Raw genomic sequence first — 19746 nt, 5'->3', positions numbered from 1 at the left:
GATAATAAATTAAACTGGAAACCACATATAAATTATGTCAAAGCAAAAAATGTCAAAATCTATCACAATACTGTACAAAGTGCAAGATTTCTTAAATCAGGAATCTTTGTATACATTATACTGTTCACTTATAGTCCCATACATGACTTACTGTGTAGAGTTATGGGGAAATACATATAAAACAAATACAAACTTAATTTTTCTAATCCAAAAGAAAGCAATATGAATTGTAAATAAGACAAGTTATTATGAGCCAACCAATCCACTATTTATTTAACTAAACACTTTAAAGTTCAGAGCTTTTGTAGATTTTCAAATAGTACAAATTATGTATAAAGTAAAAAATGGACAGTTACCACAAAGTATCCAAAGATTGTTTAAAATGAGAGAAAGTCAACATGATTTGAGAGAAACATGTACAATTCAAAAACAAAGGATAAGAAGGGTAGGAGTAATAAGCTGTAGCTTCAGCCTACACCCTTTTGGTCTGTTTTAAAGATTTCTATTATTTAATTTTGTCTTATGAAGTTATTGTTATGAAATCATCATTGAAAATTATGCTTTTGGTTATGTTTGTACTGACCAAAATAAAATTTCATTCATTCATTCATTCATATCTTTTGTGGATGAAAAGTTCTATCCAGTCGAAGTGGAGTATATGATCAATACAATATAAATAATCAGCAAAACATTCAAGCTGATTATTGTAAGTTTTAGTTGAAGGTGGTAAGATGAACATAGCAATAAGTTTGGTACAACAATTATTATTCTTTGTTATTCAACAGACATATTTATAGACCACTGGTTGAAAAGGGTTATTCAAAATGGGAAGGCCAAGCCTCGGTATTCTTATTATCAGCATTATATCATGAGGTAAGTGAGAACAAACACACAGAGTCAGTGAAGGTGCATAATGTTTGTGCCTCTTTCTTTTGATCCACTTGTGGCCTCTAACCAACTTCTTCTAATTTCCCCACTACGAAAGGAGTAGACTCATGAGACTACTTCTCCCCAGTGCCAACATCAGCAGCCCTGGAGAAGCTTGCTGTCCCCTTTTTCAAAAAAAACTTAGAAAGAATGAGCAATTGCATTTACATAGCACCTTTTCAGGACCTCAGGATATACCAAAGCACTTCAGATCAATGAAGTTCTTTTGAATATAACTCCGGTTTAGCATAGGAAAAATGGCAATCATTGTAAGTATAGAACATAAAAGAGTACAGCACAGGAACAGGCCATTTGGCCCAGAGTGTTGTGCCGGACCACCTAAAAAGCAAACCAAAGCATCCAAGCACTAATTCCCCAACTGACACCATGTCCATTCCTTCCACCTTCCTTACCTCCCTGTGCCTATCCAAATGTCTTTTAAAAGCCTCTATTGCATTTACCTCCACCACCATACCAGGCACCACATTGCAGGCATTCACGAATCTATGAATAAAAAAAAACTGACCCCTCACATCCCACTTGAACCTACCTCCCCTCACCTTGAATGCATGCTCTCTGGTATTAGACATTTCACCCCTGGGAAACAGATACTCTCTGTCCACTCATTCTATGCCCCTCATAATCTTGTAAACCTCTATCAGATCTCCCCCTCAGCCTCCAAAGCTCCAGAGAAAACAACCCAAGTTTATCCAGCTTCTCTTGATAGCACGTGCCCTCTCAACCAGGCAGCATCTCTATTGAGACGTACAAACAAGCTGGATGAACTCAGCAGGTCAGGCAGCATCTGTTGAAAGGAGCAGTCAGTGTTTCGGGTCGAGACCCTTCGTCAGGACTTAAGCATCTCTATTGCACCCTGTCCAAAGCCTCAACTTTCTTTCTATAATGGGATGACCAGAAATGTATGCAGTACTCCAGATGTGGCCTAACCAGAGTTTTATAAAGTTGCAACATAACCTCTTGACATTTGAACTCAATAACTCGACAGGTAGAAGCAAGTATTCCATAAATATTCTTAACGACGTTATTGATCTGTGTAATCACTTTCAAGGAACCATGAACTTGGATCTCAAGATCTCTCTGCTGAGGATCTTAGTACTGTTTCCTTGCATTGCCCTGCCAAGGTGTAACGCCTCACATTTATCTGGGTTAAACTCCATCTGCCATTTCTCAGCCCATATCTGTAATTAATCTGTGTCATGCGGTATTTTTTGCCTGTCTTGTACACTATTCACAGCTCCACCAATCTTAGTATCATCCGCAAATTTACTAACCCACCTATCTATATTTTCATCCAGGTCATTTATATACATTACAAGCAGCAGAGGTTCCAGCCATTAACCCTGCAGAACTCCACTAATTACAGACTCCAGCTCAAATAAGCCTCTTCAACCACTACCCTTTGTCTTCAGTGCACAAGCCAGTTCTGATTCCAAACAGCCAATTCGCTGCAGACTCCATGCATCTTAATCTTCTGGTTTAGCCTCCCATGAAGGACTTCGTCAAATGCCTTACTCAAATTCATGGTAAAAACATCCACTGGCCTATCATCATTAACCTCTCACGGCACCTTGTCAAAATCTTAGTCAAGTCGCTAAGGCATTACCTGCCCCACACATAGCCATTCTGGCTCTCCCTAATTTCAGCCATGGGTTTCCAAATGTTCATATATCCTATGCCTAAGAACTTTCTCCAGCGATTTCCCTATAACTGACATGAGACTCATCGGTCTATAGTTACAACATTATACAACATTAGCCACTTGCCAGTCCACCAGGACTTCGCCTGTGGGTAGAAGACACAAAAATACTGGTCAAGGGCCCAGCAATCTCACCTCTTGCCTCTTTCAATAACCTGGGGTAAATCCCATTAGGTCTTTGGGACACCCACCTTCATACTCCTTAGGAAGCCCAACACTTCCTCTTTCTTGACCTCTAAACACCTTAACATATTTATACATTCAGTACCGATCTCCTGGTCCTACATATCCTTTTCCTTGGTAAATACTGAAGCAAAGTACTGATTAAGTACCTCATTCACATTCTCTGCAAGTTGCCCTCTTTATCGTTGGTGGTCCCACCCTCTCCCTAGTTATCCTTTTACCCTTGATGTATGTATAGAATGCCTTGGGATTCACCTTAATCCTACTTGCCAAGGATTTTTCATGGCCTCTCCTGGCTTTTCTAATTCCCTTCTTTAGTTCTGTTCTGGTTTCTTTACTTCATTTGATCCTGACTTTTGAAGCTTTACATACTTTTTCTTTCACTTGTTGTCTAATTCATCACCTCTCTGGACATCCAAGATTCTCTTATCTTTCCATCTCCATCTCTCCTGTACCCTGTGCAATTAGCTTTAAACACCTTCCACATGTCTGACGTGTACTTGCCAGAGTAAAGGTGTTTTCAATTAGCACTTCCTAGTTCTTGCCTAATGTACTTATAATTTACCCTACTCCAATTTAAAACTCTTCCACAAGGACCATACCTATCCTTATCTATAGTACCTTGAAAGATATGGAGTTGTGGACAGTGCTTCCTAACTGTTCACCCACTGAAAGGTCAGTCATCTGGCCAGATTCATTACCCAACACCAGGTCCAATACAGCCCCTCCTCTTGTTGGACTGTCCACATACTAATTAAAGAAACCTATACTGTAGTGGAGTGGTTAGCACAACACTTTACAGTACCAGTGACCCAGGGTCAGTTCCTGCCACTGTCTGCAAAGGGTTTGTACATTCTCCTTGTGACCGTGTGGGTTTCCTCCCACAGTCCAGAGATGTACCAGTTAGTAGTTTAATTGGTCATTGTAAATTGACCCGTGATTAGGCTAGGGTTAAATTGAAGAATTGATGGGGCAACACAGCTCAAAGGGAGGAAAGAACCTATTTTGCATTGTATCTCAATAAATAAATAAATAAGCTTATACAGTAATGTTAGATAACATAGAAAACCTACAGCACAATACAGGCCCTTCAGCCCACAAAGCTGTGCTGATCATGTCCTTACCTTAGGAATTACCTAGTGTTACCCTTGGTCCTCTATTTTTCTAAGCTCCATGTACCTATCAGGGAGTCTCTTAAAATACCCTATCATATCTACCTCCACCACCATCGTGAGCAGCCCATTCCACGCACTCACTTCTTGTGTTAAAAATTTACCTCTGTTCTAACTTCTTTTAATATTGCAGATCTTTAATACTGACAGAGCAGAGCACTAACTGTTAACCAGCCACATAAACTTCAGATCTATCTCTTCATGAAACTTGGGTCCTTTCCTAACAAGAAAGGACCCCAGTTCCTATTAGTCTTTAATATATACAGTGGATTCCAGTTAATTGGGACACATTGTGACATATTTTGACCCAATTTAGTGGCAGCCCCAATTAGATGATATTTAGTGGAAATAGTTAAAAAGATATAAAACAGAAAAAGTACTGTTTAACTGAGTAACAAATTATGCCTTTAAATGAAATACAGAATAAATTAGAACACTATCAATACTACTACAGTACTATAAAACTGTATTAGTTCCTAATAATTATCAATTGAGGAATTCATCCAATGTACACATTCTTTTGATTGACTGCAAATGAACAAATTCAGCACAGACATCTAGAGCAGATAATGGACTGCTTTCATACAATGCTATTGACAATTGCATCTTCCAAATTTTCATTTAATTGTACCATTCAGGATGATTGGCGATGTCTTCACATTCATCATGGTTCCTAACTTGTTGAAGTAGTGTTTCACTTTCACTCCTGGTGATTTATGGCATCTCCAATCCTGAATGTTTGAAACCACAGTGAGCAAAACGGTTCTGAATTGTCTTACTGCTTATTTCTCATCAACTATCAGTGACAAAAATCACTGCTTTTTGAACACAAGCACACACAACTGATTGTATTTTAAAACTATTCGCTCTAAGTGCAGTGTAGTAGCTAATGGCCATACATGTGCATGTGTCTGACAGTAGTTAGAAACTGTTTGTCAACAGCTTTCTACCCCAATTGTGTTTGTGTCCCAAATAAACAAAGTGAATCCTGGCTATTTCCTCAATTAGTTTTTGTTTTTTTAAGAATTGTCCCGAATAAGTGGCTGCCCCAATTAACTTATGTCCCAATTAACTGGAGTTCTCTGTAGTTACAAACGTGTACATAATTCTTTAAGACCCTTACTATTATTAGTTTAGAACTTACTTTAGGTATACCTGAGGATACTGTGTTGCTTGCACTTCCAGTAAACAAACTGAATATCTTGCTTTTATGTGTATGAGTGTACTGCACAATATTTAGCAATATAATAATGTAATATGGTAACAATAGGATTCTCATGCCACTTGAACTGTGTATAATCTTTCTCACATAGGCCTCTGTAACACTTCTCTAATCTTTACTGTTAGAACTGAAATATTAATAGATATAAAGATTTGATCAAAATAACAGAGCTGCATTGTTTCATTGATGGTGAACAGAGAGGACAAATTCATTAATCACCTTTGTACTGTATCATATACAATCTGATCATCTCTTAATGTACTTTTTCTGTTGGCAAGAACCTATGGTAACAATTGACCGTAACAGCAGCTTAACCTCAGGCAGCAAATTCTAGGCTCCAACCCCAGAATGTCTAGATGACATTTTGACAAAAGACACATAAAAACAGTTCGAATAGAATTAAAAAGATTTAAAAATATTAGTAAACAATACTCACTAAAATGCAAAAATGGCAACAGAATACCTTATAATCTACCAGAAATTAATACATAAGGGAAAAGCAACTGAGTACATTTACCCTTTCAGTCAGACATATTCAATAAAAATGTCATGCTACTTCTGGCAAATAATGGCTAATTTTGAAGTGCATCCAGCCCATTAGTTCAGGATATTGTGTATTACTACTGGATTCAGTGTGAGTACAGTTATGAAGCAGGACGTAAAATATCCCTGTATCTGATTTGCAAATTATCTCTAATTCCTACTAACTGGAAGTATGTTTCAGTTGTTAAATGCCTCCTCAAATAATTTCTTCAAAGACATTTCATGCCCACATGAATAAAAATATTCTCATTGCAATATGTAAGAACATTTGGTGGCTTAGTTGATCATTGATAGTCAGTTTTGTAAGGATGAATTGTCCAATGAACATAGAAAAATATTCCAGGCAAGTTCAACTTTGTGACTTTGCAGGAGCAAATTTTATTTACTGACTCTTTAAACAGGTCTTTATTCTGAGTTAACAGAAACATAGAAAACCTACAGCACAATACAGGCCCTTCGGCCCACAAAGAACATGTCCTTACCCTAGAAGTGCCTAGGCTTACCCATAGCACTCTATTTTCCTAAGCTCCATGTATCTATCCAGGGGTCTCTTAGAAGTCCCTATCATATCCGCCTCCACCACTGCCGCTAGCAGCCCATTCCACGCACTTATCACTCTGTGTAAAAAAACTTACCCCTGATAACTTACCCTGGCTTGTCTAGGGAGGCTATTTGGGTGGAATTGAGGAATGGGTAAGGGGTGTATTATAGACCACCTAATGGGGAGCGAGAATTGGAGGAGCAAATTTGCAAGGAGGTAGCAGATATTTCTAGTAAGCACAGGGTTGTGATTGTGGGAGATATTAATTTTCCACACATAGACTGGGAAGCCCACACTGTAAAAGAGATGGATGGTTTGGAGTTTGTAAAATGTGTGCAGGATAGTTTTTTGCAGCAATACATAGAGGTACTGACCAGAGAAGGGGCAGTGTTGGATCTTCTATTAGGGAATGAAATAGGTCAGGTGACGGAGGTATGTGTTGGGGAGCACTTCGGGTCCAGTGATCACAATGCCATTAGTTTTAGTATAATTATGGAGAAGGATAGGACTGGACCCAGGGTTGAGATTTTTGATTGGAGAAAGGCTAACTTTGAGGAGATGTGAAAGGATTTAGAAGGAGTGGATTGGGACAATTTGTTTAATGGGAAGGAGGTAATAGGTGAAATTTAGAGGGTACAGAATCTTTATGTTCCTGTTAGGTTGAAAGGAAAGGTTAAAAGTTTGGGAGAGCCATGGTTTTCAAGAGATATTGGAAACTTGGATAGGAAAAAGAGAGATATCTACAATTAATATAGGCAGCGTGGAGTAAATGAGGTGCTCGAGGAATATAAAGAATGTAAGAAGAATCTTAAGAAAGAAATTAGAAAAGCTAAAAGAAGATACTAGGTTGCTTTGGCAAGAAAGGTGAAAATAAATCCGAAGGGTTTCTACAGTTATATTAATAGCAAAAGGATAGTGAGGGATAAAATTGGTCCCTTAGAGAATCAGAGTGGATAGCTATGTGTGGAGCCGAAAGAGATGGGGGAGATTTTGAACAATTTCTTTTCTTCGGTATTCACTAAGGAGAAGGATATTGGATTGTGTAAGGTAAGGGAAACAAGTAGGGAAGTTATGGAAACTATGATGATTAAAGAAGAGGAAATACTGACGCTTTTAAGGAATATAAAAGCGGATAAATCTCCGGATCCTGACAGGATATTCCCTAGGACCTTGGGGGAAGTTAGTGTAGAAATAGCAGGGGCTCTGACAGAAATATTTCAAATGTCATTAGAAACGGGGATCGTGCTGGAGGATTGGCGTATCACTCATGTGGTTCTGTTGTTTAAAAAGGGTTCTAAGAGTAAACCTAGCAATTATAGGCCTGTCATTTTGACGTCAGTGGTGGGTAAATTAATGGAAAGTATTCTTAGAGATTGTATATATAATTATCTGGATAGACAAGGTCTGATTAGGAAGTCAGCATGGATTTGTGCGTGGAAGGTCATGTTTGACAAATCTTACTGAATTTTTTGAAGAGGTTACAAGGAAAGTTGATGAGGGTAAAGCAGTGGATATTGTCTATATGGATTTCAGTAAGGCCTTTGAAAAGGTTCCGCATGGAAGGTTAGTTAGGAAGGTTCAATCGTTAGGTACTAATATTGAAGTAGTAAAATGAATTCAACAGTGGCTGAATGGGAGATGACAGAGAGTAGTGGTGGGTAACTGTTTGTCAGGTTGAAGGCTGGTGACTAATGGTGTGCCTCAGGGATCTGTATTGGGTCCAATGTTGTTTGTCATATACATTAATGATCTGGATGATGGGGTGGTAAATTGGATTAGTAAGTATGCAGAGGTAGGTGGTGTTATGGACAATGAAGTAGGTTTTCAAAGCTTGCAGAGAGATTTAGGCCAGTTAGAAGAGTGGGCTGAACGATGGCAGATGGACTTTAATGCTGATGTGTGAGGTGCTACATTTTGGTAGGAATAATCCAAATAGGACATACATGGTAAATGGTAGGGCATTGAAGAATGCAGTAGAACAGAGTGATCTAGGAATAATGGTGCATAGTTCCCTGAAGGTGGAATCTCATGTGGATAGGGTGGTGAAGGAAGCTTTTGGTATGCTGGCCTTTATAAATCAGAGCATTGATTATAGGAGTTGGGATGTAACGTTAAAATTGTACAAGGCATTGGTAAGACTGAATTCGGAGTATTGTGTACAGTTCTGGTCACTGAATTATAGGAAAGATGTCAACAAAATAGAGAGACTACAGAGAAGATTTACTAGAATGTTACCTGGGTTTCAGCACCTAAGTTACAGGGAAAGGTTGAACAAGTTAGGTCTTTATTCTTTGGAGCGTAGAAGGTTGAGGGGGGACTTGATAGAGGTATTTAAAATTATGAGACAGATAGATAGAATTTATGTGGATAGGCTTTTTCCATTGAGAGTAGGGGAGATTTAAACAAGAAGACATGAGTTGAGAGTTAGGGGGCAAAAGTTTAAGGGTAACACAAGGGGGAATTTCTTTACTCAGAGAGTGGTAGCTGTGTGGAACGAGCTTCCAGTAGAAGTGGTAGAGGCAGGTTTGGTATTGTCATTTGAAATAAAATTGGATAGGTATATGGACAGGAAAGGAATGGAGGGTTATGGGCTGAGTGCAGGTCAGTGGGACTAGGTGAGAGTAAGTGTTCAGCATGGACTAGAAGGGCTGAGCTGGCCTGTTTCTGTGCTGTAATTGTTATTTGGTTATAAGAGCACTTCAAGAACAAGCATGGCGGAGCTGATGTTGAAGGACATGATGCTGGGTCATTGAAAATCAAAAGAGCTCGTGTTGATTCACAAGGATCTCTTCCAAAATTAGGTTTTGTTTCTGTTGAAAATCCACTACTTGTATCATAACAAGTGGCATATAAAGTGGCCAAATTCAAGAAGCCCCATACAATTGCAGAAGATGTCAGTGGGACTAGGTGAGAGTAAGCGTCCGGCACAGACTAGAAGGGCTGAAATGGCCTGTTTCCCTGCTGTAATTGTTATATGGTTATATCTCCTCTGTACAAGCACTATTTCCAAGCACTTTAAAACTGTGCCCTCTCGTGCCAGCCATTTCAGCCCTGGGAAAAAGCTTCTGACTATCCCTCTCATTACCTTGAACACCTCTAGCAAGTCACTTCTCATCCTCCGTCACTCCAAGGAGGAAAGGCCGAGTTCACTCAACCTATTCTCATAAGGCATGCTCCCCAATCCAGGGAGCATGTCAATCTCCTCTGCATTCTTTCTATAGCGTTTACATCCTTCCTGTAGTGAGGCGACCAAAATTGAGCACAGTACTCCAAGTGGGGTCTGACCAGGGTCCTATATAGCTGCAACAGTACCTCTTGCCTCTTAAACTCAATCCTATGGTTGATGAAGGCCAATGCACCGTATGCCTACTTAACCATAGAGTCAACTTGCATAGCAGCTTTGAGTGTCCTATGGACTTGGACCCTAAGATCCCTCTGATCCTCCACACTGCCAAGATTCTTACCATTAATGCTATATTCTGCCATCTACCAAAATGAACCACCTCACACTTATCTGGATTGAACTCCATCTGCCACTTCGCAGCCCAGTTTTGCATCCTATCAATGTCCCACTGTAACCTCTGACTTACCTACACACTATCCACAACATCTCCAACCTTTGTGTCATCAGCAAATTTACTAACCCATCCCTCCACTTCCTCATCCAGGTCATTTATAAAAATCACAAAGAGTAGGGGTCCCAGAACAGATCCCTGAGGCACCCCACTGGTGACCAACCTCCATGCAGAATTTGACCCGTCTACAACCACTCTGCCTTCTGTGAGCAAGCCAGTTCTGGAACCACAATCAATGTCCCCTTGGATCCTATGCCTCCTTATTTTCTCAATAAGCCTTGCATGGGATACCTTATCAAATACCTTGCTGAACTCCATATACACTACACCTATGGCACTACTTTCATCAATGTGTTTAGTTATACACTTTGGTCATAAATACAGGGAGTGCTATTTGTAAGACAGTGCATGATGTCCTGTATCTGATTAAATGATGGAAAACAATCATCTGATGTAAAATAATAAGCAGTCTTGCTCATTTATTCTTCACCATTAGAGCTTGGCTTCTGTAAATCTCTTTAAATAAGCATCTGCCAAACTTAACACAAATTTCTTCCCAGAAGGAATCCAAATCAGGTTTATTATCATTCACAAATGTCACAAAATTTGTTGTTTCATGGCAGCAATACAGAGCAAGGCATAAAAATTACTAAAAGTTACAACAGAAAATAAACTAAAGAGTGCAAAAGTGGAATAGCAAGGTAGTGTTTATAGGTTTATAGGCCATTCAGAAATCTGATCCGAGAGGAAGAAGGTGTTCCTACAGTCTTGAGTGTGGGTCTTCAGGCTCCTGTATTTCTTCCCTGATGTTGGTAATGAGAAAAGGACATGATGATGGTCTTAATACTCTGTCAATATGTATTTTACTATTAAATATAAGAAACCTAGAAAATAGTTGTTTTACTAAAATTTTAAAAGAACCATTAAGGATTTTCTTATAAATAAAATTCTGCATTACTATTACTACCAGCAAGAGCTGGCTTTAATATAAAAATATTCTTCTAATTGTGTTTTTGAGCTGAATAAAATGTAATTTATATTTTCCCCTTTATGCAGTAACTAGACTTAATGTTTACACACTTCTTTTGACGTAGTATCTGATCGCAGCACCACTTAACATGTTCCGTTTCTGGCTGTTTCTGGTGATGATATTGCAGGTAAGGTTAGGTAACCTGTTTTAATATGTATCTTTAATATGTAACCTTTGTTATGTATCATTCAGTATTTTAATAAATATCAGTAACTTCCACATGTAAATTACACCAAAATTGCTTTCACCAATAACACTAATAGACGCTTGGAGTCTAGGACCACGAGTCTACAAGCATAATTACAAATGAAACATAAGAAGTAATTTGCAATTATATTGTATTTTCATAATCTCAGTAAATCCTAAAGTGGGAGCAGCCAGTATGTGTTCTGCGTTGGAATGAAGTAATTGGTGCTATATTAGAAATGCAAATAGATAATGCTTACTGCAAATCCTACAGACAACAATGTTTTAATAACCATGTAATTATTTTTGGTGAAGTTAATGGTTGAATAAATGTAGGCTAGTACAAAAACAATACATCCCCCATTTAACTTTTCCTCAAGGTGATGTCAAAAGATCATTAACCTGAGTGAACAGTTGGGTTTAACATTTCACCTCCAAAATGTAACACTGTATCTGTGCTCAGTCCCCCCTTTACAAAGGTAAAGAGTTCCTATGAAACCTTTCTTAAGCCGAAATGGCATAAAGCAAAGAACCATTAATTTATATGGAAAAATTTTCGTAAAAGCGAAAATCCTCTGTGTAAGGCAAAAACAGGTTAATGTAGGTCTTTTGTAAAAGTGAAGTGGCGTAAAGCAAACATTCATAAAGTCAGGGACACCTGTATTCAAATTACTTAGAACAGTAACTTGACCCTCCCCTCCAATGCTGCCATCTTACTGGCTAGACCTTGTAGTATTAATACTTTCAGCAATAGAATTTTCAAAGTCTTTTATTGTGAACGTGTCTGGCACAAGCATTCAAGAGCTACTAGAAATTAATTATGCTAATAACAAAACATTTGAAAAAACTAAATATTATAAGAGAACAGAAAACACTAAACACCTTTAAATTAATTTAATTTAGCAATAAGTAGATTTAAGTTAACATTGAAAAATTCTAAAAGATGGAAAATTTTTCACAATCATTCCCTTCTATTAAAATAGCATCAATAAATGTGCACCAGATCTAACCAGATACAGATTCCCCTGGGAAATGACAGGATGCTTTATTTATTTAATGATACAGCACTATAATAGGCCCTTAGGGACTAACAAGCCCCCACCACCCAATTACATCCATGACTAATTAATGTTTTTTTAATTAATGTATGTTTTGAGAATGTGTGAGAAAACCAAGGAAACTCATGTGGTCACAGGAAGAATATACTACCTCCTTACAGACAGCAGCGGAATTGAACCCTAGTTGCGGGTACTGTAATGGCATTATTATGCTAACAGCTACACTACTTGGCATGCTGGGAGTCTGCTATCCCTCCTTTAGTCCTAAAACAGGACAGATGGAGGATTTCTCAGGATGCTTGGGATTCCATGCTTGAGCAGGTTACCATCAGAAGTGTTTCGGGTTACCAGTTTGGTCCACCTCCAGTGTCAGAATCAGAATCGGGTTTATTATCACCGGCATGTGACGTGAAATTTGTTAACTTAGGCTTTGCATCACTGTTGGGCACAATCTCAGATTAGGTGGCTGCCATTTAAAACTGGGTTGAGAAGAAATTAAGTTTCTTTAAACAGATTTGAAATCTTTGGAATCCTCACCTTCATCAACATTTCATCACTGAGATTATTCATGACTGATAAAAATTTGTAAACATCAATTGAGTCAGTGACTATTGTAATTAGATGAGATGAAGCAGAATCAGCTTTGTTATTGAATGGGAAAGCAGGCATGAGATGTCATTTGTTCTTATACAATTGAATTAAGGAAGCAGTCAAAATGGAAGTTAGTGTTCTAATGATTTGTGACTGTAGACCTCAACTTTGAAAGGTATGCTAGTTGTACTACTAGCTAATTTTAATTTATTTCCAATACTAGCTATGTTTTTTTTATTCTAAGATTTTTCCAAACTGCTTGGCTGATATTTTATTTGACTTATTTTGCACAGGTTCCAATTGCATGGATTTTCAGTAAATATTTAAGAGGACTCTATGGAAATACAATTGTATGGATTTGCATTATTTTAGGTCCTCCTTTGATAGTGCATGTGTACATTCATGATTACTATGTGTTGCAAGGACGTAAAGCAAATGAATAATATTCACTATTAAAAAGAACTTTACTTAATTTTGGAATAAGTTTCAGTTTTGTTTTCTAAGTCATGCATGAATTCCTACTGCACGTTCACTTTCGACAGGTAATTCAAGTTAAATTTTTCTGTTCTGGGCCAGATCACAATAAGTTGCAGCCACAGTGCACGAACAGCAGTGTTCCTTGAGCCTGTCAAAATCCCAACTGAGTTGAGCAGGCCAACCTGGGATATATTGACTGCCACTCCAATTTCACACTAGTTCTAGACACAGCCAGGTTTCAGTGTAGCAAAAGCATATTTCCAGGCATACATGAATTTTTAGTGTGGCTACTGATCACAGTTCAGGAACTGTAATCAAACATACCAGGTATTCAGTAATAATGCTGTAGATAGCCACACAAATTATGTACCATATACTGTACATAATAATAATCAAAGCTGGCATTTTACAAAAATAAGGCTAAATTGTGAACTACACACTAAATTGGAACAGATGAGTGTCATATTTGAAATGAAGTATAGCTACATAATAGGAAGATGAGCTAAGTGGGGAAAGCTGCTCTGAAGTATGAAGGGAATCTGACAAAAGCAGATTGCCATGCGGTTAAGGACCAAGTAATGTCCTTACAAGCAGTTAAAAATTCAGAAGTTATCAATAAAGATGCACTACATATCACTACAGAATTCACTCCAACTCCCTGATTAAGCACTAAAGAGAGACAATAGACAATAGGTGCAGAAGTAGACCATTCGGCCCTTTGAGCCTGCACCGCCATTCTGAGATCATGGCTGATCATCTACTATTAATACCTGGTTCCTGCCTTGTCCCCATATAACCTTGATTCCCCTATCCATAAGATACCTATCTAGCTCCTTCTTGAAAGCATCCAGAGAATTGGCCTCCACTACCATCCGAGGCAGTGCATTCCAGACCCCCACAACTCTCTGGGAGAAGAAGTTTTTCCTTAACTCTGTCCTAAATGACCTACCCCTTATTCTCAAACCATGCCCTCTGGTACTGGACTCTCCCAGCATCTGGAACATATTTCCTGCCTCTATCTTGTCCAATCCCTTAATAATCTTATATGTTTCAATCAGATCCCCTCTCAATCTCCTTAATTCCAGCGTGTACAAGCCCAGTCTCTCTAACCTCTCTGCGTAAGACAGTCCAGACATCCCAGGAATTAACCTCGTGAATCTACACTGCACTTCCTCTACAGCCAGGATGTCCTTCCTTAACCCTGGAGACCAAAACTGTACACAATACTCCAGGTGTGGTCTCACCAGGGCTCTGTACAAATGCAAGAGGATTTCCTTGCTCTTGTACTCAATTCCCTTTGTAATAAAGGCCAACATTCCATTAGCCTTCTTCACTGCCTGCTGCACTTGCTTATTCACCTTCAGTGACTGATGAACAAGGACTCCGAGATCTCTTTGTATTTCTCCCTTACCCAACTCTACACCGTTCAGATTAATAATCTGCCTTCCTGTTCTTACTCCCAAAGTGGATAACCTCACACTTATTCACTTTAAACGCCATCTGCCAAGTATCTGCCCACTCACCCAGCCTATCCAAGTCACCCTGAATTCTCCTAACATCCTCATCACATGTCACACTACCACCCAGCTTAGTATCATCAGCAAACTTGCTGATGTTATTCTCAATGCCTTCATCTAAATCGTTGATGTAAATTGTAAACAGCTGCGGTCCCAATACCGAGCCCTGTGGCACCCCACTAGTCACCACCTGCCATTCTGAGAAACACCCATTCACCGCTACCCTTTGTTTTCTATCTGCCAACCAGTTTTCTATCCATGTCAATATCTTCCCCCCAATGCCATGAGCTCTGATTTTACCCACCAATCTCCTATGTGGGACCTTATCGAATGCCTTCTGAAAATCGAGGTACACTACATCCACTGGATCTCCCTTGTCTAACTTCCTGGTTACATCCTCGAAAAACTCCAATAGATCAGTCAAGCATGATTTGCCCTTGGTAAATCCATGCTGGCTCGGCCCAATCCTATAACTGCTATCTAGATATGCCACTATTTCATCTTTAATAATGGACTCTAGCATCTTCCCCACTACTGATGTTAAGCTGACAGGATGATAGTTCTCTATTTTCTCTTTCCCTCCTTTCTTAAAAAGTGGGATAACATTAGCCATTCTCCAATCCTCAGGAACTGATCCTGAATCTAAGGAACATTGGAAAATGATTACCAATGCATCCGCAATTTCCAGGGACACCTCCTTTGGTACCCTAGGATGCAGACCATCTGGACCTGGGGATTTGTCAGCCTTCAGTCCCATCAGTCTACTCATCACATGTAGAGGTTAGGTTATCACATGTACATCAAATAGTGTTGATTTAATGATTCTCCAATCAGAGACCCGAGTTCTTTGGGCATAGAGCTTGGAAAAAGTGACGCAACAGACATTTAACACCATAAATCGAGTTGCTTTGTTATGTCTCCCCTCTTGCTGTGAAACAGGGACACATCTTTTTCCCTTTTTGGGGGGGAGAGAGAGAGTAGTTTTTGGGGTACTGCAAGTCTGTTTTTATTGATGCTTTGCTGCACACTTGAGTGCTCGGTGGGGATTGCCAGTGCTGTTTGTGGGAGGGGGTGGGGGGTCATTGCTTGCTACTGCTTATGCGTGGGAGAGGGGAGCTGGGGGGCTTTGAGGTTCTAACGTTTAACCATCTTTCATTCTCCTCTGTTTTCATGGATGTTTGCGAAGATGTAGGCCAGTTGGCACTGCAGAGAAAGGGACTGATACTTTGGCCATCACATGCAAAAGGGGTTTGTGGTCAATGAACTGCGAAATGGCAATCCTCCAGAAGAAAAGGAAAATGGTGGACAGCCAGATAGAGACCATGAAGTTCAAGGTCAGATGTGCTGTACTTTCTTTTGGGGCGGGATGGAACTGCTGGCTGAAGAAGGTGAGCGGCTACATATCAGAGTTCACAACTAATATACAACATATCAAGTGGAAAAATAATGTCATGGCTGATTGCCTCTTATGGCCAGCTGTTGAGGCCATACACATAGGGGTTGACTATGCTGGCAGGACAGCCGACCAAGCTACTGACCCAGAGATCCAGGCTTACCAAACTGCAGTCACAGGCCTGAAGATGGTCGTCATTAAGTTGGGGAAAGCTGGGGTTTATCACCTATGTGATGTCTCAACCGGTCGCCCTCAGCCCATCGTTGCATCAAACTGGAGATAGACAGTTTTTGACTCCATACTATTATTTAAACTCCATACTCCATACATTATTTTAAATACTGAGGTATTTAAAATAATGAGGGGGATAGATTGAGTTGACTTGGTTAGGCTTTTTCCATTGAGAGTAAGGGAGATTCAAACAAGAGGACATGATTTGAGAGTTAGGGGGCAAAAGTTTAAGGGTAACACGAGGGGGAACTTCTTTACTCAGAGAGTGGTAGCTGTGTGGAATGAGCTTCCAGTAGAAGTGGTAGAGGCAGGTTCAGTATTGTCATTTAAAGTAAAATTGGATAGGTATATGGATAGGAAAGGAATGGAGGGTTATGGGCTGAGTGCGGGCCAGTGGGACTAGGTGAGTGTAAGTGTCAGTATGGACTAGAAGGGCCGAGATGGCCTGTTTCCGTGCTGTAATTGTTATATGGTTATATACATGGTGTCTTGTTTCTGGGCCTTAAGGCAGCACAGAAACTAGTTGCACTAAAGTTTGTGTGGCACAGTCTTAGAAAGGACACGCATAATTGCATTGCAGTGGAGTGCCAATGGGCAAAAATTAAACACCATGTTCAGGCGTCATTGGCACCTGCTGAGGCCTCTGAGCCACAGTTTGACCATGTCAATGTGGATCTTATTGATTCTCTCCACCCCATGGTTTTTTGCACCTCCTTACCATGGTAAACTGGTACCACCAGGTTGGCAGAGGTCATCCCTCTAGCATTGGCAACAACCACAGACGTGGCTCAGGTGTTCATTGGCACCTGGGTTGCTTGGTTTGTCCCCCTCCCCCCCATCTGATATTTCCTCTGACTGACTGCAGCCCCCAATTCATATCAGACCTCTGGGCTGCAACAGGCCAGAACCTCAGTGTTGGGCTACATCACACCACTGTGTATCACCCGCAGTCCAATGGCCTATGTGAGTAAAGGCTGCTCTGAGGGCTTCCCTGATGGATAAGCATTGGCATGATTATAACCATGGTCCTGCTGGAGCTCAGAACAGTTCCAAAAGAGGACTTGAAGTTGTCCGCAGCTGAGTTGGTATAGAGACTGCCGTTATGAGTACCAGATGATTTTATTCCTGACACCACAACTGCCTGGTCAGCGGCGTTCCACTCTCCTCAGTAAATTCAATTCCTTTGCACCTACTCCCACCTCCCATCATAGCGTACAGCACTCTTGATCTACATTCCACTTCATTTGTTTTTGTACACCATGATGCATACCAACATCTGCTTAGATCCCCTTACAATGGCCCGTTCCACGTTTTGGAATGGAGAGAATACATAAGAGGAGCATACCTGAATGTATTTTGGTAGATCGCCTTAAACCAATACATTCTTTCGCCAACCAGCTTTGTCTTGGTAGGGGGTATAGATTTTTTTATATAATATAATCAATCATACTAATGTATTTCATTATTCAATTTATCTTATTTGATAGATCATCAATATGGGATACTGTGTATCACTATGACTTATATAGTGCATTTTGTGCTATCTTGATTTATAATAAGCATCCTTATAAACTCTGTATTTGTGTATATGAAATTCAATAAAAATATTGGAAAAAGAAAGAAAGAAACCAACACAGCAAAATTTAGAGAATTCCACTACATGACCACATAGCTCTGGATGAGCCAGAGGTCTCTGCTGTTTCTCAACCATGGAACACAGGACCCGCACTGTGCAGCTTGTCTGAGCTCTGGACAGGCTTACAATGATTGTTTTAGTGATTTCTTTGGTGGGGGGGGGGGGGGGTGGAAACATGCAGAATTCACAACCACTGACATTGGGTTGAGGATCACTTTAAGGGGCTGGTCTGATGTGATAATGTAATGACATAAGGTCCTTTTTTTACTGCGCTTTGTGTTCAGTGTTTGGAGGAGTTGTTACATTCTTTCTTAAACATAAAACACACCCATCATTTTTTATTTGCAAAAACCTACACATCCATTGCATTTCCTTCTCAGTCAATTTTCTTAAATCTAAAAGGGCTGCTACTAAAATACTGTGTAACCCTTTCATCAGGGCTCGTATACAGACTTGGCTCATAGGCTAACTGCTAATAGCCACATGACTCAGCAGTGAGAAGGCCACCTTTGATAAACAATATATGTCTAGGGTTGGTGTGATTTGGGATGCAATCAAACAGAAATGTCGAGATATTCTGATTAAAGAAACCTTGATTGGAAACAATTGTATAAATACTGCCCATACAGAGTTATCAGTAGCCCAAAAATGACAGATTGTACACCAACATAAAATTATGAAGTATATTTACCAAGTTTTCAACTTTAACAGTTACAGAAAAAAGGGCCCACTGCATTTAAACCAATCCAACATGCACATAGCCGTCAGAGCTTATACTGGAGTAGTTGGGGTGTGTCTCTTACTCACGCGTTGGACCCACAATCTGTGAAAGCACCTGCCACATTCCAAACTCCCTTTGAAGACCATCTCAAACAAACTGGCCCTCACTCAGAAGTATTAGTCCTGCCTCCTTGGAGTCATTCATCTGCATAATGTGCTTGTTGCAACGGGGACTCTCCTTCCAACAGCATTCTGTGGCATCTTCCCTTGTGTCCCATTCCGCAGCTCCCACCAAAAGACCCCAAACCAGACTACTGTCCTTCAGAAAACTTCTCCACAGCTCTCTAGAATCTTCTCTCACATCCCACAGCCCTGACTGGCTGGCTCACATTCCTAAGTTGGACAACATGGCGGCACAACGCAGTTTGCAATGGCCTCTCCGGAGTTGATATCTGTTATTTGTCAAGCGGGGTGCTGTGCACAATCTTAATCTGATGAAAAACGGACGTGGGAGCACAGAGGACCATCTGGAAATCTCCAGGAAGGCCTTCTTCGTTGCTACTGCTGTTATGAGGTCTGGGTCTCTGCTGGTAAGAACAGGCCCCCAGTCCTCAGGGTCGCGTTGCCGGTGGTGGGGATGTCGTAGTGCATTCAGCAGAGGATGATGCTCAGAGAGGCTGTGCCGGAGGGGATGGTTGGAGGCTTGGAGGTTCGACAGACCCGGAGTCCGCTGCAGTCGGGGCGCTTTCACTGTGTGCTGCACCTGTGAGGCTGGGTCCGGTGGCGCCATGTAAGTCCATAACAGGGGTATTCCCTTCTGCCACCTGCGTGGGATGACAAGTCTATCGGGACCCTGAGGACTGGTGGAAGCTGTGTGGTGGTTTCTTTCAAATTTATAGTCTTTTAACATCTTTGGACTATTTTTACTGTGCCCATGGTCTTTTTTTTTTATCAATTATGGTATTGTTTGCACTGTTGTAACTATGTAGTTTTGTGTAGGTCTTGTAGCTTTAGTTTTTGGTTTGTT

At 40.2% G+C, this 19746-nt stretch overlaps 1 protein-coding gene across 1 annotated transcript in view; it reads left to right on the top strand.

Moving 5' to 3' along the window:
* LOC140740962 (diacylglycerol O-acyltransferase 1-like) overlaps nucleotides 1–13188 on the top strand; it is a 59502-nt gene extending 46314 nt beyond the window's left edge. The window contains exons 10-12 of the mRNA XM_073070603.1: nucleotides 786–873; nucleotides 10975–11037; nucleotides 13039–13188. Of these exons, the coding sequence (XP_072926704.1) occupies nucleotides 786–873; nucleotides 10975–11037; nucleotides 13039–13188 (301 nt within the window). The remainder of the gene's footprint in view (nucleotides 1–785; nucleotides 874–10974; nucleotides 11038–13038) is intronic.
* The last annotated feature ends 6558 nt before the right edge of the window (nucleotides 13189–19746 follow it).

Source organism: Hemitrygon akajei, chromosome 17, assembly GCF_048418815.1.
Source record: "Hemitrygon akajei chromosome 17, sHemAka1.3, whole genome shotgun sequence".
NCBI lineage: Eukaryota > Metazoa > Chordata > Chondrichthyes > Myliobatiformes > Dasyatidae > Hemitrygon > Hemitrygon akajei.
This window is presented reverse-complemented; position numbering and strand designations above follow the sequence as displayed.